The 26289-nt window shown below is 41.3% G+C and overlaps 1 protein-coding gene across 2 annotated transcripts in view; it reads left to right on the top strand.

The window, feature by feature from the left end:
- Nucleotides 1-26187, top strand: part of aplp1 (amyloid beta (A4) precursor-like protein 1) — a 51809-nt gene extending 25622 nt beyond the window's left edge. Inside the window, exons 2-17 of one of the 2 annotated variants that reach the window (XM_021591846.3) lie at nt 10294-10473; nt 12912-13041; nt 15744-15856; nt 16544-16734; nt 16820-17199; nt 18012-18139; nt 18649-18723; nt 18850-19008; nt 19401-19529; nt 20125-20224; nt 20605-20772; nt 20910-20933; nt 21054-21118; nt 21486-21551; nt 21706-21849; nt 22896-26187. In XM_021591846.3, the coding sequence (XP_021447521.2) occupies nt 10294-10473; nt 12912-13041; nt 15744-15856; nt 16544-16734; nt 16820-17199; nt 18012-18139; nt 18649-18723; nt 18850-19008; nt 19401-19529; nt 20125-20224; nt 20605-20772; nt 20910-20933; nt 21054-21118; nt 21486-21551; nt 21706-21849; nt 22896-22997 (2154 nt within the window). In that variant the 3' untranslated portion in view covers nt 22998-26187. The remainder of the gene's footprint in view (nt 1-10293; nt 10474-12911; nt 13042-15743; nt 15857-16543; nt 16735-16819; nt 17200-18011; nt 18140-18648; nt 18724-18849; nt 19009-19400; nt 19530-20124; nt 20225-20604; nt 20773-20909; nt 20934-21053; nt 21119-21485; nt 21552-21705; nt 21850-22895) is intronic. The other variant, XM_021591853.3, reaches the window with a different exon arrangement.
- Nucleotides 26188-26289: the final 102 nt, after the last annotated feature.

Here is a 26289-nt window from a genome sequence, read left to right as displayed (position 1 = left end):
GGTGGAGGGAGAAGGGTGGGGATGGGGCACCACACACACACACACCTCAGCTCACACTGTACATCTCTGGGAGACATCCAGGTCTTTACCGTCCAATTAAGGTTGGCCCAGGGGGGAAAAGAGCAGAACAGAGCAGCTCTCCAGCCTCCACCTCTCTCATCTCTCTCTCCGTGGAGGAGCTGGGTAATTGTTAACAGATTGGGAAGTGTTATTGTGGATCAGGACGTCGCCCGGCCGGGGTGTCTGTCTGAGAGGCTCACGCCACTGTGGTCACAGCATAGAGGTCTTAGTGGTCTTAAGCCTAATTAACTAAGAAATAGAATGAAAAGCCCCCATCCTGGCAGACAGAGGAACTGAGCAGAGCAGAGAATGAGGAGACAATTAGAGAGAGAGTTAAGAGGAGTCAAACTGACAAAACATACTTTTTGTGTGAGACCAATTCCATTAGGACAAATCTTAAGTCTACTGAATATATAGAAAAATAAATTACACCTAGGAATGTTTGATCTGGCGCTCTATTCCTGCTACCCTTTAGCAAGAGCATCTTCTCAGTTGACTGCCTTGTTTAGGTGGGGGCTACACTTGACTGTTTGTTTGATTTGACCATTTAAACTAGATTAGTGACTGGCTGGCAGATTCCCCTAGTGTACCAAAGCAAGCACCAAGACCACACCAGCACCTTTCATTCAGGTTTTTGGTACTTCCTTCAAAAAGTAATTTAGACCAATTAGCAGAGGGCATGCTATGTTGTCTGACCAACCAATCACAGCCAGATAGGTCCCTGTCAGGAGATGGGTTCTAAATGGTTAGGATGTTGATGTTCAAAATGTTCCATATTCTATTGTATAGAATATATATGACATTATATTATGTGTAATAAGCTGTCATGCCAGGTCTATGCAGCACATTTCTATCTGCAACCCACCAGATTGAACAGGCCCTGGGTGACTGTAGAACAGGCGTGCTAAACAATTGTCATAAGTAAATGAGTGACGGCAGCTAGTTCCTGTTCACACGCATGTAACTGTACCATACCTTCTGTAAACAACAGTGTTAGTCAGCCTGTCTGATTCACTGACAACTGAGAGACAAGGCTTCTTTAATGAGTCTGTGTTGAGTGGGAGAGTTTACTTCTCTCCTGGGTCTCTCTATTGAAATAGACTGATTTCATGCAATTATGAATGACACACAAACAGAGATACTGTACCTTTTTATGAAGCTAGGCAGCCTTGATGTAATTCGGAATTTGAATTGTGAGTTTGAAAATGACTATAATGCAAATATGCCAGGGCTTTTATTTACTGAACTGAAGCTCTGATTGAAACATTTTAAACTTGGACTATCATAGCCTGCAGTGGTGCCATCAGACCTGTGACTCCCAGTCAGCGCCATGCTGAGACACTGCGTGGTAGGGTGGCAGTCACACCACGGAGGAGTAGGAGAGAGTGGGAGGGTGTGATGTCTGTCCTTGCGTGTTGGTTGTCATGGTGGTGAGATGGTGAAATGCAGAGTGATTATTCCCAAAGACAACATGTCTATAACTGCTAGCAGGACATGGTAACTTTGAAGAGGAGAGAGCGAGAGAAAGAGAGGAGGACGAGAAGATGGAACAATGTATAAACAAATCCAGGGCTCATTGAGGGAATGCAGGCAGTGTTTGTGATTAGGATTTGTTTTCACAGCAGGCCCATCTAATCTGGTGGTGAATCAGGGAGAACTGGGATTGGCTGAGGTGCTGCCGAGCATCCTCTCCACGCTGGAGGTCAGGCCATCTGGCTCCAGATGAGCTCCTATTGATCGGAGAGAGCCTGGCGATTCAGTTGCAGGCGAACATCATTGATTTTCTGCAGGGGTGGAGAGTGCAGGAGTGGAGAGTGCAGGAGTGGAGAGTGCAGGAGTGGAGAGTGCAGGAGTGGAGAGTGCAGGAGTGGAGAGTGCAGGATGAAGGCTGGAGCACAGCAGAGCTGTCAGGTCATCTTCTCAAATATCCAGAATAGTTTTTTGTGGCTTTGACCTTCCCTGAGTCAAGAGACATATCTATTTAACCACTACCTCAGCATTCACAGTGGCTTGTCAGTGTGGGCTGTGTAGCTTAAGCAAGCACTTTTATTCTCTCTCTCACACACACACACACACACACACACACATTCCTTAACACACATCAATAACATGCTCCCAGAAAGCTGCCAGTTCAGCAGAAATCAACATCTCTTAGCACCACTCTTAATTATATGCAAACAGTTTCTATGTCCACTTACTGTATATAGGAGGTTGAGTCATGTACAGTACCAGTAGTCAAAAGGACTTGAATGAATAAAGTCATTATAGTACCAGTAGTCATAAAGACTTGAATGAATAAAGTCACTACAGTACCAGTAGTCATAAAGACTTGAATGAATAAAGTCCCATACAGTACCAGTAGTCATAAAGACTTGAATGAATAAAGTCACTACAGTACCAGTAGTCATAAAGACTTGAATGAATAAAGTCCCATACAGTACCAGTAGTCATAAAGACTTGAATGAATAAAGTCACTACAGTACCAGTAGTCATAGAGACTTGAATTAATAAAGTCATTACAGTACCAGTAGTCATAAAGACTTGAATGAATAAAGTCATTATAGTACCAGTAGTCATAAAGACTTGAATGAATAAAGTCCCATACAGTACCAGTAGTCATAAAGACTTGAATGAATAAAGTCATTACAGTACCAGTAGTCATAAAGACTTGAATGAATAAAGTCACTACTGTACCAGTAGTCATAAAGACTTGAATTAATAAAGTCATTATAGTACCAGTAGTCATAAAGACTTGAATGAATAAAGTCACTACAGTACCAGTAGTCATAAAGACTTGAATGAATAAAGTCACTACAGTACCAGTAGTCATAAAGACTTGAATTAATAAAGTCATTATAGTACCAGTAGTCATAAAGACTTGAATGAATAAAGTCACTACAGTACCAGTAGTCATAAAGACTTGAATTAATGAAGTCATTACAGTACCAGTAGTCATAGAGACTTGAATGAATAAAGTCACTACAGTACCAGTAGTCATAAAGACTTGAATTAATAAAGTCATTACAGTACCAGTAGTCATAGAGACTTGAATGAATAAAGTCATTACAGTACCAGTAGTCATAAAGACTTGAATGAATAAAGTCCCATACAGTACCAGTAGTCATAAAGACTTGAATGAATAAAGTCATTATAGTACCAGTAGTCATAAAGACTTGAATGAATAAAGTCATTATAGTACCAGTAGTCATAAAGACTTGAATGAATAAAGTCCCATACAGTACCAGTTGTCATAAAGACTTGAATGAATAAAGTCACTACAGTACCAGTAGTCATAAAGACTTGAATGAATAAAGTCATTATAATACCAGTAGTCATAAAGACTTGAATGAATAAAGTCACTACAGTACCAGTAGTCATAAAGACTTGAATTAATGAAGTCATTACAGTACCAGTAGTCATAAAGACTTGAATTAATGAAGTCACTACAGTACCAGTAGTCATAAAGACTTGAATTAATAAAGTCATTACAGTACCAGTAGTCATAAAGACTTGAATGAATAAAGTCATTATAGTACCAGTAGTCATAAAGACTTGAATGAATAAAGTCACTACAGTACCAGTAGTCATAGAGACTTGAATGAATAAAGTCATTATAGTACCAGTAGTCATAAAGACTTGAATGAATAAAGTCACTACTGTACCAGTAGTCATAAAGACTTGAATTAATAAAGTCATTATAGTACCAGTAGTCATAAAGACTTGAATGAATAAAGTCCCATACAGTACCAGTAGTCATAAAGACTTGAATTAATAAAGTCCCATACAGTACCAGTAGTCATAAAGACTTGAATTAATAAAGTCATTATAGTACCAGTAGTCATAAAGACTTGAATGAATAAAGTCCCATACAGTACCAGTAGTCATAAAGACTTGAATTAATAAAGTCATTACAGTACCAGTAGTCATAAAGACTTGAATGAATAAAGTCCCATACAGTACCAGTAGTCATAAAGACTTGAATGAATAAAGTCCCATACAGTACCAGTAGTCATAAAGACTTGAATGAATAAAGTCCCATACAGTACCAGTAGTCATAAAGACTTGAATTAATAAAGTCATTACAGTACCAGTAGTCATAAAGACTTGAATGAATAAAGTCCCATACAGTACCAGTAGTCATAAAGACTTGAATGAATAAAGTCATTATAGTACCAGTAGTCATAAAGACTTGAATTAATAAAGTCATTACAGTACCAGTAGTCATAAAGACTTGAATGAATAAAGTCCCATACAGTACCAGTAGTCATAAAGACTTGAATGAATAAAGTCACTACAGTACCAGTAGTCATAGAGACTTGAATTAATAAAGTCATTACAGTACCAGTAGTCATAAAGACTTGAATGAATAAAGTCACTACAGTACCAGTAGTCATAAAGACTTGAATGAATAAAGTCACTACAGTACCAGTAGTCATAAAGACTTGAATGAATAAAGTCCCATACAGTACCAGTAGTCATAAAGACTTGAATGAATAAAGTCCCATACAGTACCAGTAGTCATAGAGACTTGAATGAATAAAGTCCCATACAGTACCAGTAGTCATAAAGACTTGAATGAATAAAGTCACTACAGTACCAGTAGTCATAAAGACTTGAATGAATAAAGTCCCATACAGTACCAGTAGTCATAGAGACTTGAATGAATAAAGTCCCATACAGTACCAGTAGTCATAAAGACTTGAATGAATAAAGTCACTACAGTACCAGTAGTCATAAAGACTTGAATGAATAAAGTCCCATACAGTACCAGTAGTCATAGAGACTTGAATGAATAAAGTCCCATACAGTACCAGTAGTCATAAAGACTTGAATGAATAAAGTCACTACAGTACCAGTAGTCATAAAGACTTGAATGAATAAAGTCACTACAGTACCAGTAGTCATAGAGACTTGAATTAATAAAGTCATTACAGTACCAGAAGTCATAAAGACTTGAATGAATAAAGTCACTACAGTACCAGTAGTCATAAAGACTTGAATTAATAAAGTCACTACAGTACCAGTAGTCATAAAGACTTGAATGAATAAAGTCACTACAGTACCAGTAGTCATAAAGACTTGAATGAATAAAGTCCCATACAGTACCAGTAGTCATAAAGACTTGAAATAATAAAGTCACTACAGTACCAGTAGTCATAAAGACTTGAATGAATAAAGTCATTACAGTACCAGTAGTCATAAAGACTTGAATTAATAAAGTCACTACAGTACCAGTAGTCATAAAGACTTGAATTAATAAAGTCACTACAGTACCAGTAGTCATAAAGACTTGAATGAATAAAGTCACTACAGTACCAGTAGTCATAGAGACTTGAATTAATAAAGTCACTACAGTACCAGTAGTCATAAAGACTTGAATTAATAAAGTCACTACAGTACCAGTAGTCATAAAGACTTGAATGAATAAAGTCACTACAGTACCAGTAGTCATAAAGACTTGAATGAATAAAGTCATTATAGTACCAGTAGTCATAAAGACTTGAATTAATAAAGTCACTACAGTACCAGTAGTCATAAAGACTTGAATGAATAAAGTCATTATAGTACCAGTAGTCATAAAGACTTGAATGAATAAAGTCATTATAATACCAGTAGTCATAAAGACTTGAATTAATAAAGTCACTACAGTACCAGTAGTCATAGAGACTTGAATTAATAAAGTCACTACAGTACCAGTAGTCATAAAGACTTGAATGAATAAAGTCACTACAGTACCAGTAGTCATAGAGACTTGAATTAATAAAGTCACTACAGTACCAGTAGTCATAAAGACTTGAATTAATAAAGTCACTACAGTACCAGTAGTCATAAAGACTTGAATGAATAAAGTCATTATAGTACCAGTAGTCATAAAGACTTGAATGAATAAAGTCATTATAATACCAGTAGTCATAAAGACTTGAATTAATAAAGTCACTACAGTACCAGTAGTCATAGAGACTTGAATTAATAAAGTCACTACAGTACCAGTAGTCATAAAGACTTGAATGAATAAAGTCATTATAGTACCAGTAGTCATAAAGACTTGAATGAATAAAGTCATTATAGTACCAGTAGTCATAAAGACTTGAATGAATAAAGTCATTATAATACCAGTAGTCATAAAGACTTGAATGAATAAAGTCATTATAGTACCAGTAGTCATAAAGACTTGAATGAATAAAGTCATTATAATACCAGTAGTCATAAAGACTTGAATTAATAAAGTCACTACAGTACCAGTAGTCATAGAGACTTGAATTAATAAAGTCATTACAGTACCAGTAGTCATAAAGACTTGAATTAATAAAGTCATTACAGTACCAGTAGTCATAAAGACTTGAATGAATAAAGTCACTACTGTACCAGTAGTCATAAAGACTTGAATGAATAAAGTCATTACAGTACCAGTAGTCATAAAGACTTGAATGAATAAAGTCATTATAGTACCAGTAGTCATAAAGACTTGAATTAATAAAGTAATTACAGTACCAGTAGTCATAGAGACTTGAATTAATAAAGTCACTACAGTACCAGTAGTCACTCATGGAGACTTTAACCTTAGCTCTATGCTTTGTTAATTATCGCTGAACTCCAAATAAATTAGATGTCTCTGCACCATTCTGGATCTCCAAACCCCATTCCTCAAGGCCTCGCTCGGCCTCGTCCATAAAGCTTTAATTATAATGCAATGAACTCATTATCATAGTTTCCATTCATATCTAGTGGGGCTCTAATGCTCAGACTCCTCCGGTCCTTATTATATTTATTGTATATTTATTCATGGGTTTTGTATATATTTATTTCCGATATAAATGTTAATTAGAACTTCAAACACTTTAGCAGCAGTATGCTGAGGCAGAGCCTCCCTTTGATCAGATGTCACTCGCCCTGCTTTCCTCTCTCTCTTCTCCTCTCCCCCTTACCCCTGGGCATCTTGATGCTAATAGGCTGTGTGTTGCTCTTCCTGCCTGTCAGTCCATCTGTCTGTCTATGGAGATTAAAGCAGTCGGGCCAGTCACAAGACGGGTTGAATGGGTTCTGGGTTGCCACTTTCAGTGTGGATAGGGATATTGTTTGAACTTTCTGTCATATGAGTTTTCATAAGTGACTCTTGGCTGTTAAGCCAGAAGAATGGCAAGACTGAGCAAAATTATTTGTTAGGTAGATGTTCAAGCATGTCTTTGAAATATTCCTCTACTTTTTCCGCACCAAAGAGGAGTCATATCTCTGTGCTATATATACTGTACGTGTGAACACAACACCTGATAACTCCATCCCTCTATGTCCCTTTCTAAAATAATCCTAGTGAGGCATTGACGTCATAATACTCTGCTTGTGTTACAAAACGAGCACGTTTGGTCTCTACATCTGGGGAGATTATCTCCTGCAGTGTGTACATCATTGTCTCTCCTCCCTTCTCTACTGTACTCTCCTCCTTTCCTCTCCCTTCCTCTCCTACGATCACCCCTCCTCCCTCCCTCTCCTGTGTGTTAATGTACTTGAAGTGGCCCGGCGGTCAATGAGCTTGTATTAACACCTGACTGGGAGCAGCGGGGCTGGGGCCGGCTGGTGTTTGTTCCTCCACGGTGCCTCCCCTGGGCCCGACCCCCAGGCTGCAGGCAGATGGAACGGATCCCATGATCAATAACAACATCCTAGCAGGCTGTTGAGAGAGGGTAGGAAGGAGGGGGGAGGGTGGAGAGAGGGGGGAGGAAGAGGCAGAAAGAGCGGGAGAGGAAAAGAGAAAAAGCGAGCTAAGGGAGAGAAACGGAAGGGCAGAGAATGAGAGAATAGAGGGAGTGGTAGAAAGATGATAAAAGAGGGGCAGATGGGAGCAAGCTTTACAGTATATAGTTGTTGTACATTTCCTATCTTTATATTCTCAACTCTTAACATTGCTAACAAAAACAGGGTGTAGTTTCAGTCGATAAATCAGGCTTATTCATCTGCTTTTGGTGTCACTCAATGCATGATCTGGTATAAATCTTTTCTGAGCTTTGTCTCTGCCAATATTCTCTATCACTGTAGCTACAGTGTGTGAGACGAAATGGTATATGCATTAGCTTGAAAGTCCATTTTTTTCTCTCTCTCTCTCTCCTCATATTTATATATATCTCTCAGTTGAAGTCAGAAGTTTACATAGAGTTAGGTTGGAGTCATTAAAACTTGTTTTTCAACCACTCCACAAAATTCGTGTTAACAAACTATAGTTTTGGCAAGTCTGTTAGGCCATCTACTTTGTGCATGACACCTGTAATTTTTCCAACAATTGTTTACAGACAGATTATTTCAATGTATCACAATTCCAGTAGGTCAGAGGTTTAGATACACTAAGTTGACTGTGCCTTTAAACAGCTTGGAAAATTCCAGAAAATGACATTATGGCTTTAGAAGCTTCTGATAGGCTATTTGACATAATTTGAGTCAATTGGAGGTGTACCTGTGGATGTATTTCAAGGCCTACCTTCAAACTCAGTGCCTCTTTGCTTGACATCCTGGGAAAATCAAAAGAAGTCAGTCAAGACCTCAGAAATAAAATTGTAGACCACAAGTCTGGTTCATCCTTGGGAGCAATTTCCAAATGCCTGAAGGTACCACGTTCATCTGTACAAACAATAGGATGCAAGTATAAACACCATGGGACCATGCAGCCGTCATACCGCTCAGGAAGGAGACGCGTTCAGTCTCCTCGAGATGAACGTACTTTGGTGCAAAAGGTGCAAATCAATCCCAGAACAACAGCAAAGGACCTGGTGAAGATGCTGGAGGAAACCGGTACAAAAGTATCTATATCCACAGTAAAACGAGTCCTATATCGACATAACCTGAAAGGCCTCTCAGCAAGGAAGAAGCCACTGCTCCAAAATCGCCATTAAAAAAGCCAGACTGCGGTTTGCTACTGCACAAGGGGAAGAAAATCTTACTTTTTGGAGGAATGTCCTCTGGTCTGATGATACAAAAATAGATCTGTTTGGCCATAATGACCATCGTTATTTTTAGAGGAAAAAGGGGGAGGCTTGCAAGCCGAAGAACACCATTCTAACCGTGAAGCACGGGGGTGGCAGCATCATGTTGTGGGGGTGCTTTGCAGCAGGAGGGACTGGAGCACTTCACAAAATAGATGGCATCATGAGGGAGGAACATTATGTGGATATATTTAAGCAACATCTCAAGACATCAGTCAGGAAGTTAAAGCTTGGTCGCAGATGTGTCTCCAAATGGACAATCACCCCAAGCATACTTCCAAAGTTGTGGCAAAATGGCTTAAGGACAACAAAGTCAAGGTATTGGAGTGGCCATCACAAAGCCCTGACCTCAATACCATAGAAATTGTGTGGGCAGAACTGAAAAAGCGTGTTCGAGCAAGGAGGTCTACAAACCTGACTCAGTTACACCAGCTCTGTCAGGAGGAATGGGCCACAATTCACCCAACTTATTCTGGGAAGCTCGTGGAAGACTACCCAAAATGTTTGACCCAAGTTAAACAATTTTAAAGGCAATGCTATCAAATACTAATTGAGTGTATGTAAACTTCTGACCCACTGGGAATGTAATTGGAATGTAATGAAAGAAACTATTCTACTATTATTCTGACATTTCCCATTCTTAAAATAAAGTTGTGATCCTAACTGGCCTAAGACAGATAACTTTTACTAGGATTAAATGTCAGGAATTGTTAAAAACTGAGTTTAAATAAGGTGTATGTAAATTCTGACTTCAATATGTATATATATGCATAAACACACAGAGAATGGATGCAACAATGTATACACACAGACACACACGCTCTCTCTCTGCAGCTAAGCCATTGTTTGTGTTGGGAGATAGATCAGAGAGACTGTATCAGCTGGTACATTTAGACTAATCTAAGGTCCTGTCCTTCATTCTCAAACTCAATATTATCCAACCACTTTGTTTGTATTGACAACTCTTTTCTCTCTCACACAATTCAATTCAAGGGCTTTATTGGCATGGGAAACATAAGTTAACATTGCCAAAGCATGTGAAGTAGATAATAAACAAAATTGAAATAAACAATACAAATTAACAGGAAACATTACACTCTCTCTCAGGACAATCATAACAAAGTATTTCTCTCCCTCCACCTTTCTACCTTCCTCCCTCTCTCCTTCCATCTATTACTCTTTCTATTTCTCAACTTCTCTCTTCTCGTTCTACCACACCTCACCCCCTCTCCTCTCCTCTCCCTATCTACCTCCCTCTCTCTAGGCCTTGGCCATGGCTGAGGTGAATGGACCAGGGCCCCTGGTGGCCGAGCCGCAGATTGCCATGTTCTGTGGGCGTCAGCTGCTGCACATGAACCCTGAGACTGGCCAATGGGAGCCTGACCCTCAGGGCCGCCAGGGCTGCTTCACAGAGCCCAACCAGATCCTGTCCTACTGCCAAGAGGTAGGAGCCAACAACACTGCTATGGTTATGAGATCGACCTCATACTGCACTGCTACTGCACTGTAATGCTCAGCTCATCTCCAATCCTGCTGCAATAGCATACTAGAGAGCAGATACTTTAAATAGGTTTATGGATATAAAGATAGTGGTAGATTCAGGGCCTTCAGAAAGTATTCATACCCCTTGACTTATTGTTACAAACTGAATTCAATATGGAGTAAAAAAAAAGAATGACAAAAGTGAAAATGTTTTTGCAAACGATTACAAGCATACCCATAACATGATGCAGTCAGAACTATGCTTGAACATATGGAGAGCGGTACTCAGTAGTGTGTTGTGTTGGATTTGCCCCAAACATATCCAGGACAAAAATGTAATTGCTTTGCCACATTTTTTGCAGTTTTACTTTAGTGCCTTCTTGGAAACAGAATGCATGTTCTGGAATATTTTTCTTCTGTACAGACTTCTTTTCAGTCTGTCAATTAGGTTAGTATTGTGGCATACGGTAACTACAATGTTGTTGATCAGTTTTATCCTCCACAGCCATCAAACTATGTAACTGTTTTAAAGTCACCATTGGTCTCATGGTGAAATTCCTGAGTGGTTTCTCTCCTCTCCGGCAACTAAGTTAGCAAGGATACCTGTATCTTTGTAGTGACTGGGTGTATTGATACACCATCCAAAGTGTAATTAATAACTTCACCATGCTCCAAGGGATATATATATATATATATATATTACCCATCTGCCAATTGCTGCCCTTCTTTGCGAGGCATTGGAAAATATCTCTGGTCTTTGTGGTTGAATCTGTGTTTGAAATTCAGTGCTTGACTGAAGGGCGTTACAGATATTTCTGTGTGTGGGGTACAGAGATGAGGTAGTCATTCAAAAATAATGTTTAACACTATTGCACACAGAGTGAGTCCATGCAACTTATTATGTGACTTGTTGAGCACATTTTTACTCCTGAACTTACTTAGGCTTGCCATAACAAAGGGTTTGAATACTTATTGACTCAAGACATTACAGCTTTTAATTTTAAATTGATTTGAAAACATTTAAAAACATCATTCCACTTTGACATTAAGGGGAATTGTGTGTAGGCCAGTGACAAAAACATCTACATTTTATCCATTTTAAATTCAGGCTGTAACAACAACATTTGGAAAACATCAAGGGGTGTGAAAACTTTCTGAATGCACTGTAAATGGGTGGACAGACTGGTATAGATACCTCACACAACATTATGAATAGGAGCAGGAGTAACCAACCCTAATCTTCCAATGTGTCTCAATTGGTTTGTCTTGTCTTATCAAATCTATATATTTCTCTCTCATATATATATATATATATATATATATATATATATATATATATATATATATATATATATATATATATATATATATATATATATATATATATATATATATATATATATATATATATATATATATAGTAGAGTGATGGTGGTCAGGAGGAAATATTTATTGATATTTCCTGAATATTAATACTACCATCCATCGATCTTCCTCCTGCCACGTTTATCCCCCTAATTCCTTTAAGTCTTCTGCATGCCAAACGTAAGGCATATCAATGGCCTGACAGGGCTAGCCACAGCCTTGGTTTGATTAGAGACTCGCTGCTCCCCCTCCCCGACAAGAGCAAGGAGCCTGTTTTTATAAAAGGACATCATGCGCCACCTGGTGGCTAAATGAAGCATAGTGGGTAAAGAAAACAGCAGTCACACAGTTGAAATGGCTGTAATGTGATTACCCAGCTCATTATGCGTCTGTGATTGCTTTTCCACAAAAGCGTTCCTTTTTCCTCAAAGTCTGTGGATCCGGCTCTCAGACAGCGTGCCAAATACATTTCTCAATCCATTAAACCTCATTATAGGGCTGTGCTTATGCCATTGCCCTACATTTTAATTGAAAGTAGTCAGATGTGAAATTGGGATTATTGAAAGAATTGGAAGTGGGATTGTATAGGTCAACTTTTTTTCAGACTGGAATTTTCCTTACAACTTAAGGAGAATATCAGTGTATGACGTGCATAGTCAGAAAATAGACCCTTAGGGCCAAAGTGTTTCAGACCGTTGCATGAGTCTCTCCTATTTTTACCTTTCTCCCTATTGATTGTGCTATCCTCTCTCCTCCTCTCTCCCGCTCCCTCTTGCCCTCCCCTCCTATTTCCCTCTTGCCCTCTCCTCCTCTTTCCCTCTCCTCCTCTGTCCCTCTGTCTGTACTGTACGTCTCCTCCCCTCTCAACCCTCCTTTCCCCTCTGCATTTGTCTGACCCTGTTGCCTCTCTCCTCTCTGTTGTCCTAACTCCTCCCTGATGTCCTGTCTGTCCATATCATCCATCCATCTGTCCCTCCCTCTGTCTTTCTGTCTGTCTCTCCCGCCGTCTGTCTGCCTGTCCATCTGTCCAACCAGATGTACCCAGCCCTACAGATCTCCCATGTGGAGGAGTCCTCCAGCCCCGTCACCATCCCAGCCTGGTGTAAGAAGGGCTGGGGCCACTGCCAGACACGCCCCTTCATCGTCATGCCCTACCGCTGCCAGGGTAAGAACCACACATCTGCAATGTCTGCACCCTCAGCATCATCATCATCATCCTTCTAATCTTCAGCATGTCCCTACACAAACATCACTCAAAACATTGCACAACTTCCCTATGATCACCCACCCCATATCGGAGGATAACTTTATTATATTAATAAGTAACAACATGTCATCATTATGTTTAATACAAAGCATGTCATTTCCATGATATGGTTAAGTAGCGTTCAAATTCAGCCTCGGGGAAGTAATAATAGAAACGGACATAGTATGTCTAATAGTTCATATGAATGGATTCCATTGTCAAAGCTTTGTCAGGTCTACCAAAGGGCTCCACTCCATCAAAATGGTGGAAAGGTCTTTCGGTCTGTGTTGAATTTTAACCCACTTGTCCCCACATTTTTCCAAACATGCCACTATGCACATCTTATACCATTAGTAACCCTAACATGTAATCCAAATTGCTTTAAAAAATTATAGTAATGGAAAGTATGTACAAATAATTGTGAGTGCTGGGAACATACCGTGCTCTGCCTATAATAAAATGAACAGACATTTGCCCCAATATCTACTGTATATACCTCAGCTAATTTACCTACACACCTCAATCCAATTACCCACACACCCCATCCCTCTCTCCCCATGCCCTAACGCTAACACCCACATGCCAATACCCTAATATTGATACAATCAAGTACTGATACACCTATATCCTAGCCCTGAATGATATACCCATATCCTAGCCCTGAATGATACACCCATATCCTAGCCCTGAATGATACACCCATATCCTAGCCCTGAATGATACACCCATATCCTAGCCCTGAATGATACACCCATATCCTAGCCCTGAATGATACACCCATATCCTAGCCCTGAATGATACACCCATATCCTAGCCCTGAATGATACACCCATATCCTAGCCCTGAATGATACACCCATATCCTAGCCCTGAATGATATACCCATTTGTATTTTTTTATTTCACCTTTATTTAACCAGGTAGGCTAGTTGAGAACAAGTTCTCATTTGCAACTGCGACCTGGCCAAGAGTTACACATGGAATAAACAAACATGCAGTCAATAATACAGTAGAAAAGTGTATATATACAGTATGTGCAAATGAGGAAAGATAAGGGAGGTAAGGCAATAAAAAAGCCATGGTGGCGAAGTAATTACAATATAGCAATTAAACACTGGAATGGTAGATGTGCAGAAGATTAATGTGCAATTAGAGATACTGGGGTGCAAAGGAGCAAGATAAATAAATAAATACAGTATGGGGATGAAGTAGTTGGATGGGCTATTTACAGATGGGCTATGTACAGGTGTAATGATCTGTGAGCACGCACACATTCTCATCGACTGGCTTGCAGTGGAGCTGGTTGAGAGCTTCAAGTTCAACAAACCAATATGGTTCGAGCACACCAAGACCGTCATAAAGAGGGCACGACAAAACCTATTCCCCCTCAGGAGACTGAAAAGATTTGGCATGGGTCCTCAGATCCTCAAAAGGTCCTACAGCTGCACCATCGAAAGCATCACTGCCTGGTATGGAACTGCAAGGCACTACAGAGGGTAGTGCGAACGGCCCAGCTTCCTGCCATCCAGGACCTTTATACCAGGCAGTACCAGGCAGTGTCAGAGGAAGGCCCTAAAAACTGTCATGGACTGTTCTCTCTGCTACCGCACGGCAAGTCTAGGTCCAGGAGGCTTCTAAACAGCTTCTATCCCAAGCCATAAAACTCCTGAACACCCAATCAAATGGCCACCCAGACTTTTTGCAAAATCCCACCCCTCCTCTTTTACACCGCTGCTACTCTCTGTTGTTATCATCTATGCATAGTCACTTTAATAACTTCATGTACATATTACCTCAACTAACTGGTGCCCCCACACATTGACTCTGCACCGGTACCCCCCAGTCTTGTTATTTTACGGCTGCTCTTTAATATCTTGTTATTTTTATTTCTTATTCTTTCGGTTAGGGGCTCGTAAGTAAGCATTTCACTGTAAGGTCTCTACACCTGTTGTATTTGTTTTTATCTTTATTTAACTAGGCAAGTCAGTTAAGAACAAATTCTTATTTTCAATGAAGGCCTAGTGGGTTTAACTGCCTGTTCAGGGGCAGAACAACAGATTTTTACCTTGTCAGCTCGGGATTTGATCTTGCAACCTTTCGGTTACTAGTCCAACGCTCTAACCACTACGCTACCTGCTGCCCCTAATAAAATTGTATTTTTAATCATACTCGACACCTTTATAATGCATAATATATTGCTTATTTGTTAATAAATACAACTTTAACTTCTCTAGAGCATGTGAAGTACAAAAGTTATTCTTTTCACTATTGTTAACGATGGAATCAAATTACTTAAATTAAAATCTGAAATTAAGCATATTTCACATTTTTCTGTCCTTGACTGACTACCTGCAGCTATTGAAAGTAGAACTGCAGGCAGCAGCACACCATTGTGTTCTGGATCAATCTCCACTCCCCTCCTCAGCCCAGACAGTGCAGAGGCACTGTAATGAGTTGGCATTATATTATTATACTGGATCTTTCTAGTTCAAGTCTCTCTCGCTCTCTGGTTTATGGATGTTTATCAATGTTTTTTTATCAATTAAAAAATGTTACAACCAAGGCAAGTATTAAAATGTTCTCCCTCTCATTCCATTTCCCTCCTCTCTCTCTTGCTCTGCAGTGGGTGAGTATGTGAGTGAAGCCCTGTTGGTTCCAGACCGATGCCGTTTCCTGCACCAGGAACAGATGGATGCCTGTGAGAGCTACGTCTACTGGCACAACATAGCTAAGGAGGTGCGGGTGGAGCGACATTATATTATCTAAGATTATATTAGAGTTAATGAAATGTCAATTAATTTATTACGTTTTAATTGGGTTTTAACACCACTAGGACTCTTTATAGAGAGTTAGCATAGATACATTAAACTTGGACTTGGACTAATTGAGTCAATAACTAAACTGCAATGTAGACTACAGTAAGAGACTGGGGCTGGAAGCTAACTGTACCCAGCTGGGTGTAGTGTAACATACAGTACCATACTGTATCAGCAGAAAGAGCAGCTAGAGGGGTTTAATATAGGCCAGGGAGGTGAGGCAGTTTATTAGAGTCCAGGGAGGTGAGGCAGTTTATTGGAGGCCGGGGATGTGAGGCAGTTTATTGGAGGCCGGGGAGGTGAGGCCGTTTATTGGAGGCCGGGGAGGTGAGGCCGTTTATTGGAGGCCGGGGAGGTGAGGCCGTTTATTGGAGGCCGGGGAGGTGAGGCCGTTTATTGGAGGCCGGGGAGGTGATGTAGGTTGTAGTTTTTATAATTCACCTTCATCATGCTGGTCGTGTTCTATTCCTCCTGCTAGTTAGTTCCCTTTGATCACACTCACATTTCCTCTCTTTTTCTATACACCACTGATCTCTCTCTAGTTCACCTTGGTCTTTTCCAATCTTGATCCATGTTTAACAGATTTCTCTCATCCTTTCTGTTTCAGGCCTGCACCGCAGACGGTCTGGAGCTGCATAGTTATGGGATGCTGTTGCCGTGCGGCGAACGTTTCCGAGGGGTGGAGTATGTGTGCTGCCCGGGGAGGGGTGGGTCCAGTGGCAGGGGGGAGACCGAGGGAGGGGATGTTCTCCCAGCAGGACCCCAGGCCCTGACCCCTCAGGTCAAAGTCAACACAGGGTGAGTCCCATTACCCCTGCTGTCTGTGGTGATGATGGGGGAGATAATGATGATCATAATGTTTGACCTTATACCCCATTGCCAGAGTCAAAGTGACAACACCCTCCCCAAGCCCCTCTCCTGACACCGATGTGGATGAGGCAGACATGGAGGAGGAAGACGATGAGATGGTGGAAGAGAATGAGCAGGTGGTGGAAGAGGATGAGGAAGAGGAGGAGGCAGTAGAGGATGATGAGGAGGAGGAGGAGGAGGAAGAGGAGGAGGAAGAGGAGGAGGAGCAGCAGCAGCAGCAGCAGGAGGTTGCAGAAGCAGCAGCAGTGAAAGACCCAGAGGAGTATGAGTACTCCATTGACTCTGGCCCCTACCAGGCTTCTGACTACACAGACTCCTTCTACTATGAGAAAGGCCAGGGTCAGACTGGTCGCAACCCCTCCACATCCCCACCCCAGACCAGGGGAGACAGCCGTGAGTAACCATCTACCTTCTATTTCAGAGTTATCTCCGCCCTGTCCAGAAACAATTCTTAGCCCCTACTTACCACCTCTCAACTAGATCTGAGAGGATTTCATGGGCATAAGCTTTATTGGAATACCACTTTGCCCTAGATGGAATTTTATCCATATTTTCTATATTCTTACCTACAAAAGTGGAGAAGTGGGGTATTAAGTAGTGTCTAGGTTTTGTGTCTAGTCTGGACCTTTCTCTCTAAAGGCCAGTCTCAGTAAGGGAATGGACTGTAGTTGTTACCCTTAGTGGTTAACAGGGCAGTAAAAAGACTGGGTAAATGCTGACATCACTCTCCCATCTCCCACTTACTCTTACTTACTGGGGAATGAACTGTAGTGCCCAGTTAGCATCTCCAATACTTTCTCTCTCTCACGCTATCTTTGTAATAGACTAAGGTTGATTACACATACGCATGCATGCAAGGGCATACACACACATGCATGCGCACACACACTCACCATGCCTATCTGTCTGGCTGGATATAGGAGATGGGAGTGGCTGGCTGATGTATTTACAGCACTACACATCTCCAAATCAATAATGCTGACTGTTCACCCTACTATCTGGATCAATGGCTGTCTGGCTCTCTCTCTCCGGGTAATGGCAATGATTGGGATATCTTTCGGTCTCCCTCATCTTCCCCCTGTCTTTCTTTCTGCCGCACTGCCTGTATCTCTGTCTCGCTCTCTCTTCTCCTTTGTTTTCCATCCTTTATTCTCCCTCTCATTCCCCTCCTCTCCTTATCCCCCTCTCCTCCTTCTCCTCTGCAGTACCCACCCCTCGCCCCACAGATGGTGTGGATGTTTACTTCGAGATGCCAGGGGACGACAGTGAACACGCCAACTTCCTGCGTGCCAAGATGGACCTGGAGGAGCGGCGAATGAAACGCATCAATGAGGTAAGTTGGACAGGAAGGCGGGTTTGGACAGGCAATGAACCAATAAGAAGAGGCCGGGCCTGCTGTGCTGTTTCCATATCTGTGATCTCCTATAGAACCCACTGTTGACAGTCGGGGGCAAATTGCTCTGGGACCTGAAGTGAGGTCTTAATGCAATATTCATATATTGGGAGAATCACAATTGAATACTCTTTGTGTCCTCTCTCCTCAACTCCTTCTCAAAACCCATTGGAGGAGAAGGTCGGGGGAGGGGGGGATGCTGGCTTTCTCATACAATCGGTTTTGAGAAGGTGAGGAGAGAGGATGCGAGGAGTATGCAATTGAGATTGTCCCACTGTTCAAGTGAACCAAGCCAAGTGGATACCCATAAACAGACAAACTTTCTTAGTAGCTGTAGATTGAGGCGGATATGGAGCATTTTAAACATCAGAATGGTCCTCAGTGGATTCCTATCTGCGGAAATCTGTTTGTGTGTGTGTGAAGGACGTTAACGCGTCTTGCCTTTTCAGATCATGAAGGAATGGGCTGAGGCTGACAACCAATCCAAGAACCTGCCCAAGTCTGACCGCCAGGCCCTTAATGAGGTAAGAAGATGAAATAGGAAGAGGGGATGGAAGAAAGGAGAAGGGGATTAAAGAAGGAAGAAAATATGGGAGACGGACACTCATACCTATTAACACAACAATGATCCCCCTCTCCTCTCCACCCAGCATTTCCAGTCTGTGTTGCAGACTCTGGAGGAGCAGGTGGCAGGGGAGAGACAGAGGCTGGTGGAGACCCACCTGGCCCGCGTGGTGGCCACCCTCAACAACAACCGCAGACTGGCCTTGGAGAGCTACCTGACCGCCGTGCAGGCCGAGCCCCCTCAGGTCCGCAGACAGCAGGGGCAGCAGGGATATCTACATTTTCTTAGGCAGAGAACATGACTGTACAGAACTGCAACGCTGCTCAACAATTTCCTGTGTGTATCAAGAATGGTCCACCACCCAAAGGACATCCAGACAACTTGACACAACTGTGGGAAGCATTGGAGTCAACATGGTTTTGACACCTTGTAGAGTCCATGACCTGAATTGAGGCTGTTCTGAGGGCAAAGGCAGGGGTGCAACTCAATATTAGGAAGGTGTTCCTTATGTTTGGTATACTCAGTGTATATTTGTTAGGCAGAGAGTATGAGTGGACTGTAGTGTGTTGTTCATTTCTTCCACACCTTCTCCACCCCCTCCATTCTCTGACTATAATATCCCTCTCCTCTCAACAGCCGGAGCGGGTGCTGCAGTCTCTGAAGCGATACATGGCAGCAGAGCAGAAGGACCGCAGACACACTCTGAGACACTACCAGCACATTGAGGCCGTCGACCCCCAGAAGGCTGAGCAGATGAAGTTCCAGGTGTGAAATGAAAATATACCGGAATATACTAGGATGAAAAGATACTGTACATTTTCCTTAAGCAGTGATGCTGCTTCATGAAAAATGTATGCTCATGAAATAACTCTTAAAGGGGCAATCAGCTGTTGAAACAATAACTAAAAAAGTGTATCCCTGCCCCTGTTTCGGTAAAAAGCTGAGGGATCGGGCTGGAGAAATGTAACCACTCTCAAGTTTATAGACAGAGCTATAGATACTGTGACTGACCATTCATGATATCAATTATGTTTTTGAGGCTATTGGAGTAAAACAAGCTTATAGGTTGGGTTCTAATGGGGTACCACAGTTGAACTAAGCTCATGGGGCATTTATAAATTATATTTGTCAAGAATCAATGGGTACATATCATTTATTTATATGTCCAAAAATGCATGTAGCAACTACAGATTGCCCCTTTACCAAAATGATCAAAACTGATGTCATAATCATCCTTAACAGCAAAACTCATTTTCGCTTGTAAATGTCAATACATTAAACCAACACATGACTCTTTCAGACTCTGTGGGGGCTTTGTCTTGTAATGAACCTAACCAGCATTGATCTCTTGGGGCTGCAGGTCTACACCCACCTCCATGTGATTGAGGAGAGGATGAACCAGAGCTTGGCATTACTCTACAAGGTCCCTGCCTTGGCTGAGGAGCTGCACGATGATATCCGTACGCTACACTCCTCTCTACTCTCCATGTAGACCAGGATGTGGGGTTACTGCCCTTGTCCTAATATTCATGTTTTAGTTCATTCATAAGACATTTAGAAAGAGATGAGCTAGCATTTATCATGATGTCTTTTGTAAGATATTCAAAGTTCCAAATACACATTATCTAATTAGTAGGTTATTATTATCTTGCAATGTCTCTAGGGAACTCTCATTCAGAAAATAAAGGATTGGTGTATATAAGGTGTAAATACGTTTTACCGTAAATACATTATACTGTACTATATATCAAGCTGGGTAGCACTTTAGTTTATTGTATTTCTCTAAACACCTTTCCTGTGTTTAAAACCTGCTTGTTTCTCCCTCCCTCCCTCCCTGTAGAGGAGCTGGTGAAGGCGGAGCGAGGAGACATCAGTGAGCTCATGACCACTTCCTTCTCTGAGACACGCACCACCGAGGAGCTACTTCCTGCTGAGAGTGAGGAGGAGAAGGATGACGAGGAGGAGGAGGAGAGAGCCTTCCAGAACAGGCCCTACCCACCCCGCATTGGTACGGACACACCCTCGTGAATGCACGCATACACACAAAATGTTTCCTCTTCAAATAGTTCAGGAATTTATTTATTTATTTGAACACAAGCAGTAGTTAACATTTTTACTTTTCTCTATTGTTTCTGTCCTGTCAAGACCCACAGCCCAACACTAAGAAAGGTGAGTTAAAGGGAAGGGACATTAAGTGTGATATTTGTCTGCCAAAATGTAATTTTTAAAGAAAGAAAAAGTTGAAGTTGATCATGGCTGAATCTGTGCGTTTTCTGCCTTTGCACTCAGCCTCTACAGACGAATATGACTATGCCACATCTGAGAGAAGCCCCACGTATGAATATGAGGAGAAAGTGAGAAACATATATATTTTTTTTATTGCAAACATACACGTCACTTTACAGACATGGCATCCTACTTGCACTTGTGTTTACAGCACAGCCAAGAGATACGCTGACACACATTATGTCAATCATCTCTCCCTCATCCCTACCCACTTTAAATCTGTATATGGAAAAATGGCTTGTGTCGCACTGCAGCCTCCACATGATAAACTGCTACATTTTTACTCACTTACTATAACATCCTCCCACAGCAGGAAGTCAACTCCCATAGATGTGTAGTTAATGTGTTCTATTTAATTCTGTGGTACTTCCTCTGTAATGACCTATTAAATAACCCCCTCTCTCTCTCTCTCTTTCTCTTGCTCTCACTCTCTAGATTAACACCTCTGTGGAGCTCAAGCAGGTGGTCTACAAGTCTCCTGAGATCCAGACCGATGAACTGGTGAGTCTGCTACCTAGATAAGTGTCTGGATGGGCTGGGCGGACCCGTCCCCTCTTGTGGTATTGTAAGTCATTCCCATGATGATATCAACCTCTAATTTCTCCATCTTCCCCTCTTTGTGCTCTCTCTTCACCTTTTCTGTTTCTGTCCTTAGCAACCAGATGCCCTGGAGACGTTCAACCGCGGGGCCATGGTGGGGTTGCTGGTGGTTGCCGTGGCCATCGCCATGGTGATGGTGATTAGTCTGTTGCTGGTGCGCAGGAAGCCGTATGGCACCATCAGCCACGGCATTGTGGAGGTAGGAGGCAGGGAATCTGACAGAACCTGGACACTTTGATGCTTTCAGTAGATCTCGTTATTGCACATTAAATCAAATCAAAAGGTATTTGTCAGGTGCGCTGAAAACAACCTTACAGTGAAATGCTTACTTACAGGCTCTAACCGTGTGTGTGTGTGTGTGTGTGAGTGAGGAAATAAAACAACAGTAAAAATACATTTGAAAATAAGAGTAGCAAGGCTTCATACAGACACCAGTTAGTCAGGCTTATTGAGGTAGTATGTATGGTTAAAGTGGTATGGTTAAAGTGACCATGCATATATGATGAACAGAGGGTAGCAGTAGCGTAAGAGAGGGGTGGGTGGTGGGACACAATGCAGATAGCCCAGTTAGCCAATGTGCGGGAGCACTGGTTGGTCGGGCCAATTGAGGTAGTATGTACATGAATTATTCTCACAATTTGTTGATTAGTTGTTTGTTTGTACAGCTTTTAGCTGTATGCAAAATAAAACTAAACTAAAACTAAACACAATCAAACAAATTTATTTTATAAAACCTTTTGTTACATCAGCAGTTGTCACAGTGCTTTACAGATGCCCAGCCTAAAACCCCAGAGAGAAAGCAATGCAGATGTGGAAGCCTAGAGGCTAGGAAAAACTCCCTAAAAAGCATAAAGGATGTAGGATATATATATATATCCTACATATAGGATGAAACCTAGAGCGAGATCAGGCTCTGAGGGGTGGCCAGCCCTCTTCTGGCTGTCCAGGGTGGAGATGCATGTGGCCATTAAGGCCAGATCATTTTTGTTCATAGATGACCAGCAGGTTCAAATCATAACCATGGTGGCTATAGAGGGCGCAACAGAGCAACATCTCAGGAGTAAATGTCAGTTGGCTTGTCGTAGGCAGGTATTCAAAGTGTCTCTCCCTGCAGCGGCAGGTAGGAGAGGCACTTTATGCTTATAGCACAATATAGTGTCTCCTTCCTGCTGATAGCACTTCCTTATACCGTAGCATTGTACTGTATCTGTATCAGTATGACATTTGACCCTCCGTGTCTCATAGCAGGTTGACCCCATGCTGACCCCAGAGGAGCGCCAACTAAACAAGATGCAGAACCACGGCTACGAAAACCCCACCTACAAATTCTTTGAGCAAATGAACTGAAGCGGTGGGTGTGGCCTCCCGGTCATGCCCAATCACACGAGGCGCTCCCTTTCCTTGCTTCCCCTCCTAGGGGCAGTCCCAGTCACACCCCCTATGATGTATTAAGATGTATCATTACGACCAACACTTTAATGTAACTTGACAAGCAAATAGGGGGTATACGCCCCAATCCTCTGACCAACCATGTCCCCACATCAGTTTTGGAATGTAAACCAGTAACAGAGACGTATTACCAACTGACCCATCCTCTTACTCTTCTGGTCTAGAATAAAGGGGTGGACATTAATGCCACAGTGTAACAATCATCTCCTTTGGAGAGATTCACTCCTGTCTACTTGGATAGGAATGCCATTGGAATGGCTTGAATTGACCCCCTTATTCTTAATAAAATGGATTGGTATTTGTCAGAAACTGACTCAATATTGAACACTGCATTTTGTTTTGTATGTCATCTGTTTATTCTTTATTGGATTGTGTTACAGCTCTGATTCATTATATTCCAGTTCAGATAAATGGTGTAAAATGTGAACAAACAATATAGTATAGCTGATCTAAAACTCCACACAAACTGGTTCTCTATCTAAAGCTACAATGACTCTGACATGATGACCACCAAGCCAGCCCCACCTCCATGAGTCAATGAAGGACATCTTCTTTCAAAGGCAGGCACAGTTGTAAAGGTTAAGCAGAGATGAGGAGGTTGGGAATGTGAGGTGTTGAAGCTTGATTGACTTAGTTGTTACTTAGGTATTACTCACACCAACATATATTATCAATCCATAGTAACATGGGTTGGTGGTCTTTTGATGTTCAGCCCAACCTCATCCTTCAGTCTGTGACATCTGACACAATCAGCACCCAGAGCCTATTCCATGTCATGTGAACTATATAATTGAACTAATGTACCAAATGTACCATTTAAGTTAAGTGAATGACTGCTACCCAAAAAAATTGTAACAAAGTAATGAAAAGTCCATTATTTTAATGAAAGCATGCAGATTTGGTGTATGATGCTACCGTCTTTGTGTCGTTCCTGTTCTTTGCTTTTGATAAGATGGAAATGTAATATCTTTAGAAAAAATATGACTTCAAAATAGACATTTCTAGAATGAATTTGCATCAGTGTAATGGAATAATAACAAAAAAGAAGAATACCTTGTGCTGTTCAGAGAGAGAACATTTTCCTAACATGGCTGATTGAAAACGGACTGTTGTAAAAAACCAGCACAAGATGACACAATTAACTTCTGACTGAATGTATTTTAGGTAGACGTTGAGACTCCATTTCCTCTTCGATAGTGCATCACTCCCCTAGTAGAATCCCAAGGACAAACCTGTAATCAGTAGACAAGCTACATGTCCAAAACCTTCCTCATTATCTCACTGTAGTTTAACACTGGATGTCTCTTTTCACTATTTGCAGGTCTGAATGAGAACAGTGGGATGTCATTCATTATTGTGGTGCAATGGACTTCAGCATTAGGGAACATAGTGATGTTGTCAAACATGGTGATATTGGGTAACAGTTGCATGTAAAGGAGGTATGCCGAGGACTGGACTATTGCTCAGATTGGGTGGGACCACAATATTTGCTCTAGCACACCTTAGTGAGTTATTTTCAGTTTATTGCTTCAAATTCAAGTTGAATCTTTATTAGGGACATAGCAGGTTTCAGGCAGGATGAACATATAGACGCTGTATATAAACCAGTTGAATGTTAGTCCACTAGGGAGATGTCGCATCTCACTGATGCATCTGTCACAGTTATTATGATCAATATCATGCACTGTATATAGATAATAAGGGATTGTCCCCTTTTCAATGGCTGATTGTTGACCTCTTGGATGGCTTTTATATTTAATTTATTTTCCACTACATGATTTTGTTACCAGAGAGAGTTCTTCGTGTTGGATGGTTACATACACAGTAGGAGGTTTCTTCATAATCAACAGTGTCAACTGCAACTACTGTTGGCCTACTGTACTACAGATGATCCTAACCAAAACCAATCATCTTTCACTACTCTCAGAATTCTGAAAATGTTACTTTTTAAAACATCACCAGTCCTGAAACATCCTGAGAGGTTCATAATTTATTTGTAACTTATGGCTAGGTTGTTCTGCTGTGTACTCCATGAAACCACTGGTGACACAAGGGAGTAAATTATTGATCACATCAGAGGAGAGATGTGGCTGACTCACCCTCAAACCATTCTGTTTTTTTTATTCAAACACTGCTTTGAATATGGGGAAGATGAGTTCAAATACTTGACCTCAGAGATTTGAATTGTCCATGTATTGCTTTTGGATTGTGGGAATCACAGGTTGTGGTTACTGCATCAAGATAATTAGAGAGCTGAGGTAGTCTTTGTATAATTTGTACAGCTCTGTTTCGTGAAAAACGTATGTTCACAGTTTAAGTCAGTTGAACCTTGTATCGATACTACTGAAACCATAGAAGAGAATAAGCTTGCCTATGTTTCCCCAAAGACTCAAGGTTTTCCTACCAGCATTTAGCAGATGTAGAATGGTGTATAGTGTAGTGACTGAACACACATTTGTATGTCCTCTCTTGATTAAGATACTTCTATGTTGGCCTTCCTCCCCTCCCCAGCCAATGAAAATGTAAACAATTATATGGAGAGTTTAATTGCTGCATTATTGCCTTTTACAATGCTGTGTTTTGGATGTAATTCTGTATTTTTATTTCTAATAATCAATTGGATTGAGGGTCATGTTTTCTCACTGTATGAAAAATGTAGTAGCTTGTATAAGAATACCTATAGGCACCCTAAAGAGGTTATGTGATGTCTAACAGTTCAGATACAGTGGACATACTCTGTCAGTAAGTCTATAACTAAATTGTCCATGGTGTGGCGCCAAGCACAACTGTGAACAAATGATTGCTCTTTGTCAGACACAGATACTGGCTGTATATAATGTGAACTCCCACCATTTTGACTGTACTCTGATTGGAAAGATACTGATGACATCACTGAGGGAGCTGATCTTCAAATCCCTTCAGAACTTGACCAAACACATGCTTTGCTCTAGAAGAGGTCAGACAACTGACTAATTTGACCAATTGTCCCTGAGCTATGTTGAGTGTAATTCATGTGCAAGAAATCTGAGCAATGGAGATCTGATTAAGCTAATTAAAACTGTAATAAAATTTGAAACAACCCACGAAACACTGTTTCTTGAATCACTGTACTTCACCTCTGAGCACAGGATAGGATAGTTGTCTTGATTTTGTAATATCAGCCAGCATGGGGTCACCAAGAGAGACGCAT

This window comes from Oncorhynchus mykiss, chromosome 3, assembly GCF_057628025.1.
Source record: "Oncorhynchus mykiss isolate SJ-2025 chromosome 3, ASM5762802v1, whole genome shotgun sequence".
NCBI lineage: Eukaryota > Metazoa > Chordata > Actinopteri > Salmoniformes > Salmonidae > Oncorhynchus > Oncorhynchus mykiss.
Note: the sequence above shows the minus strand (reverse complement) of the source record. Positions and strands in the feature narration are given on the sequence as shown.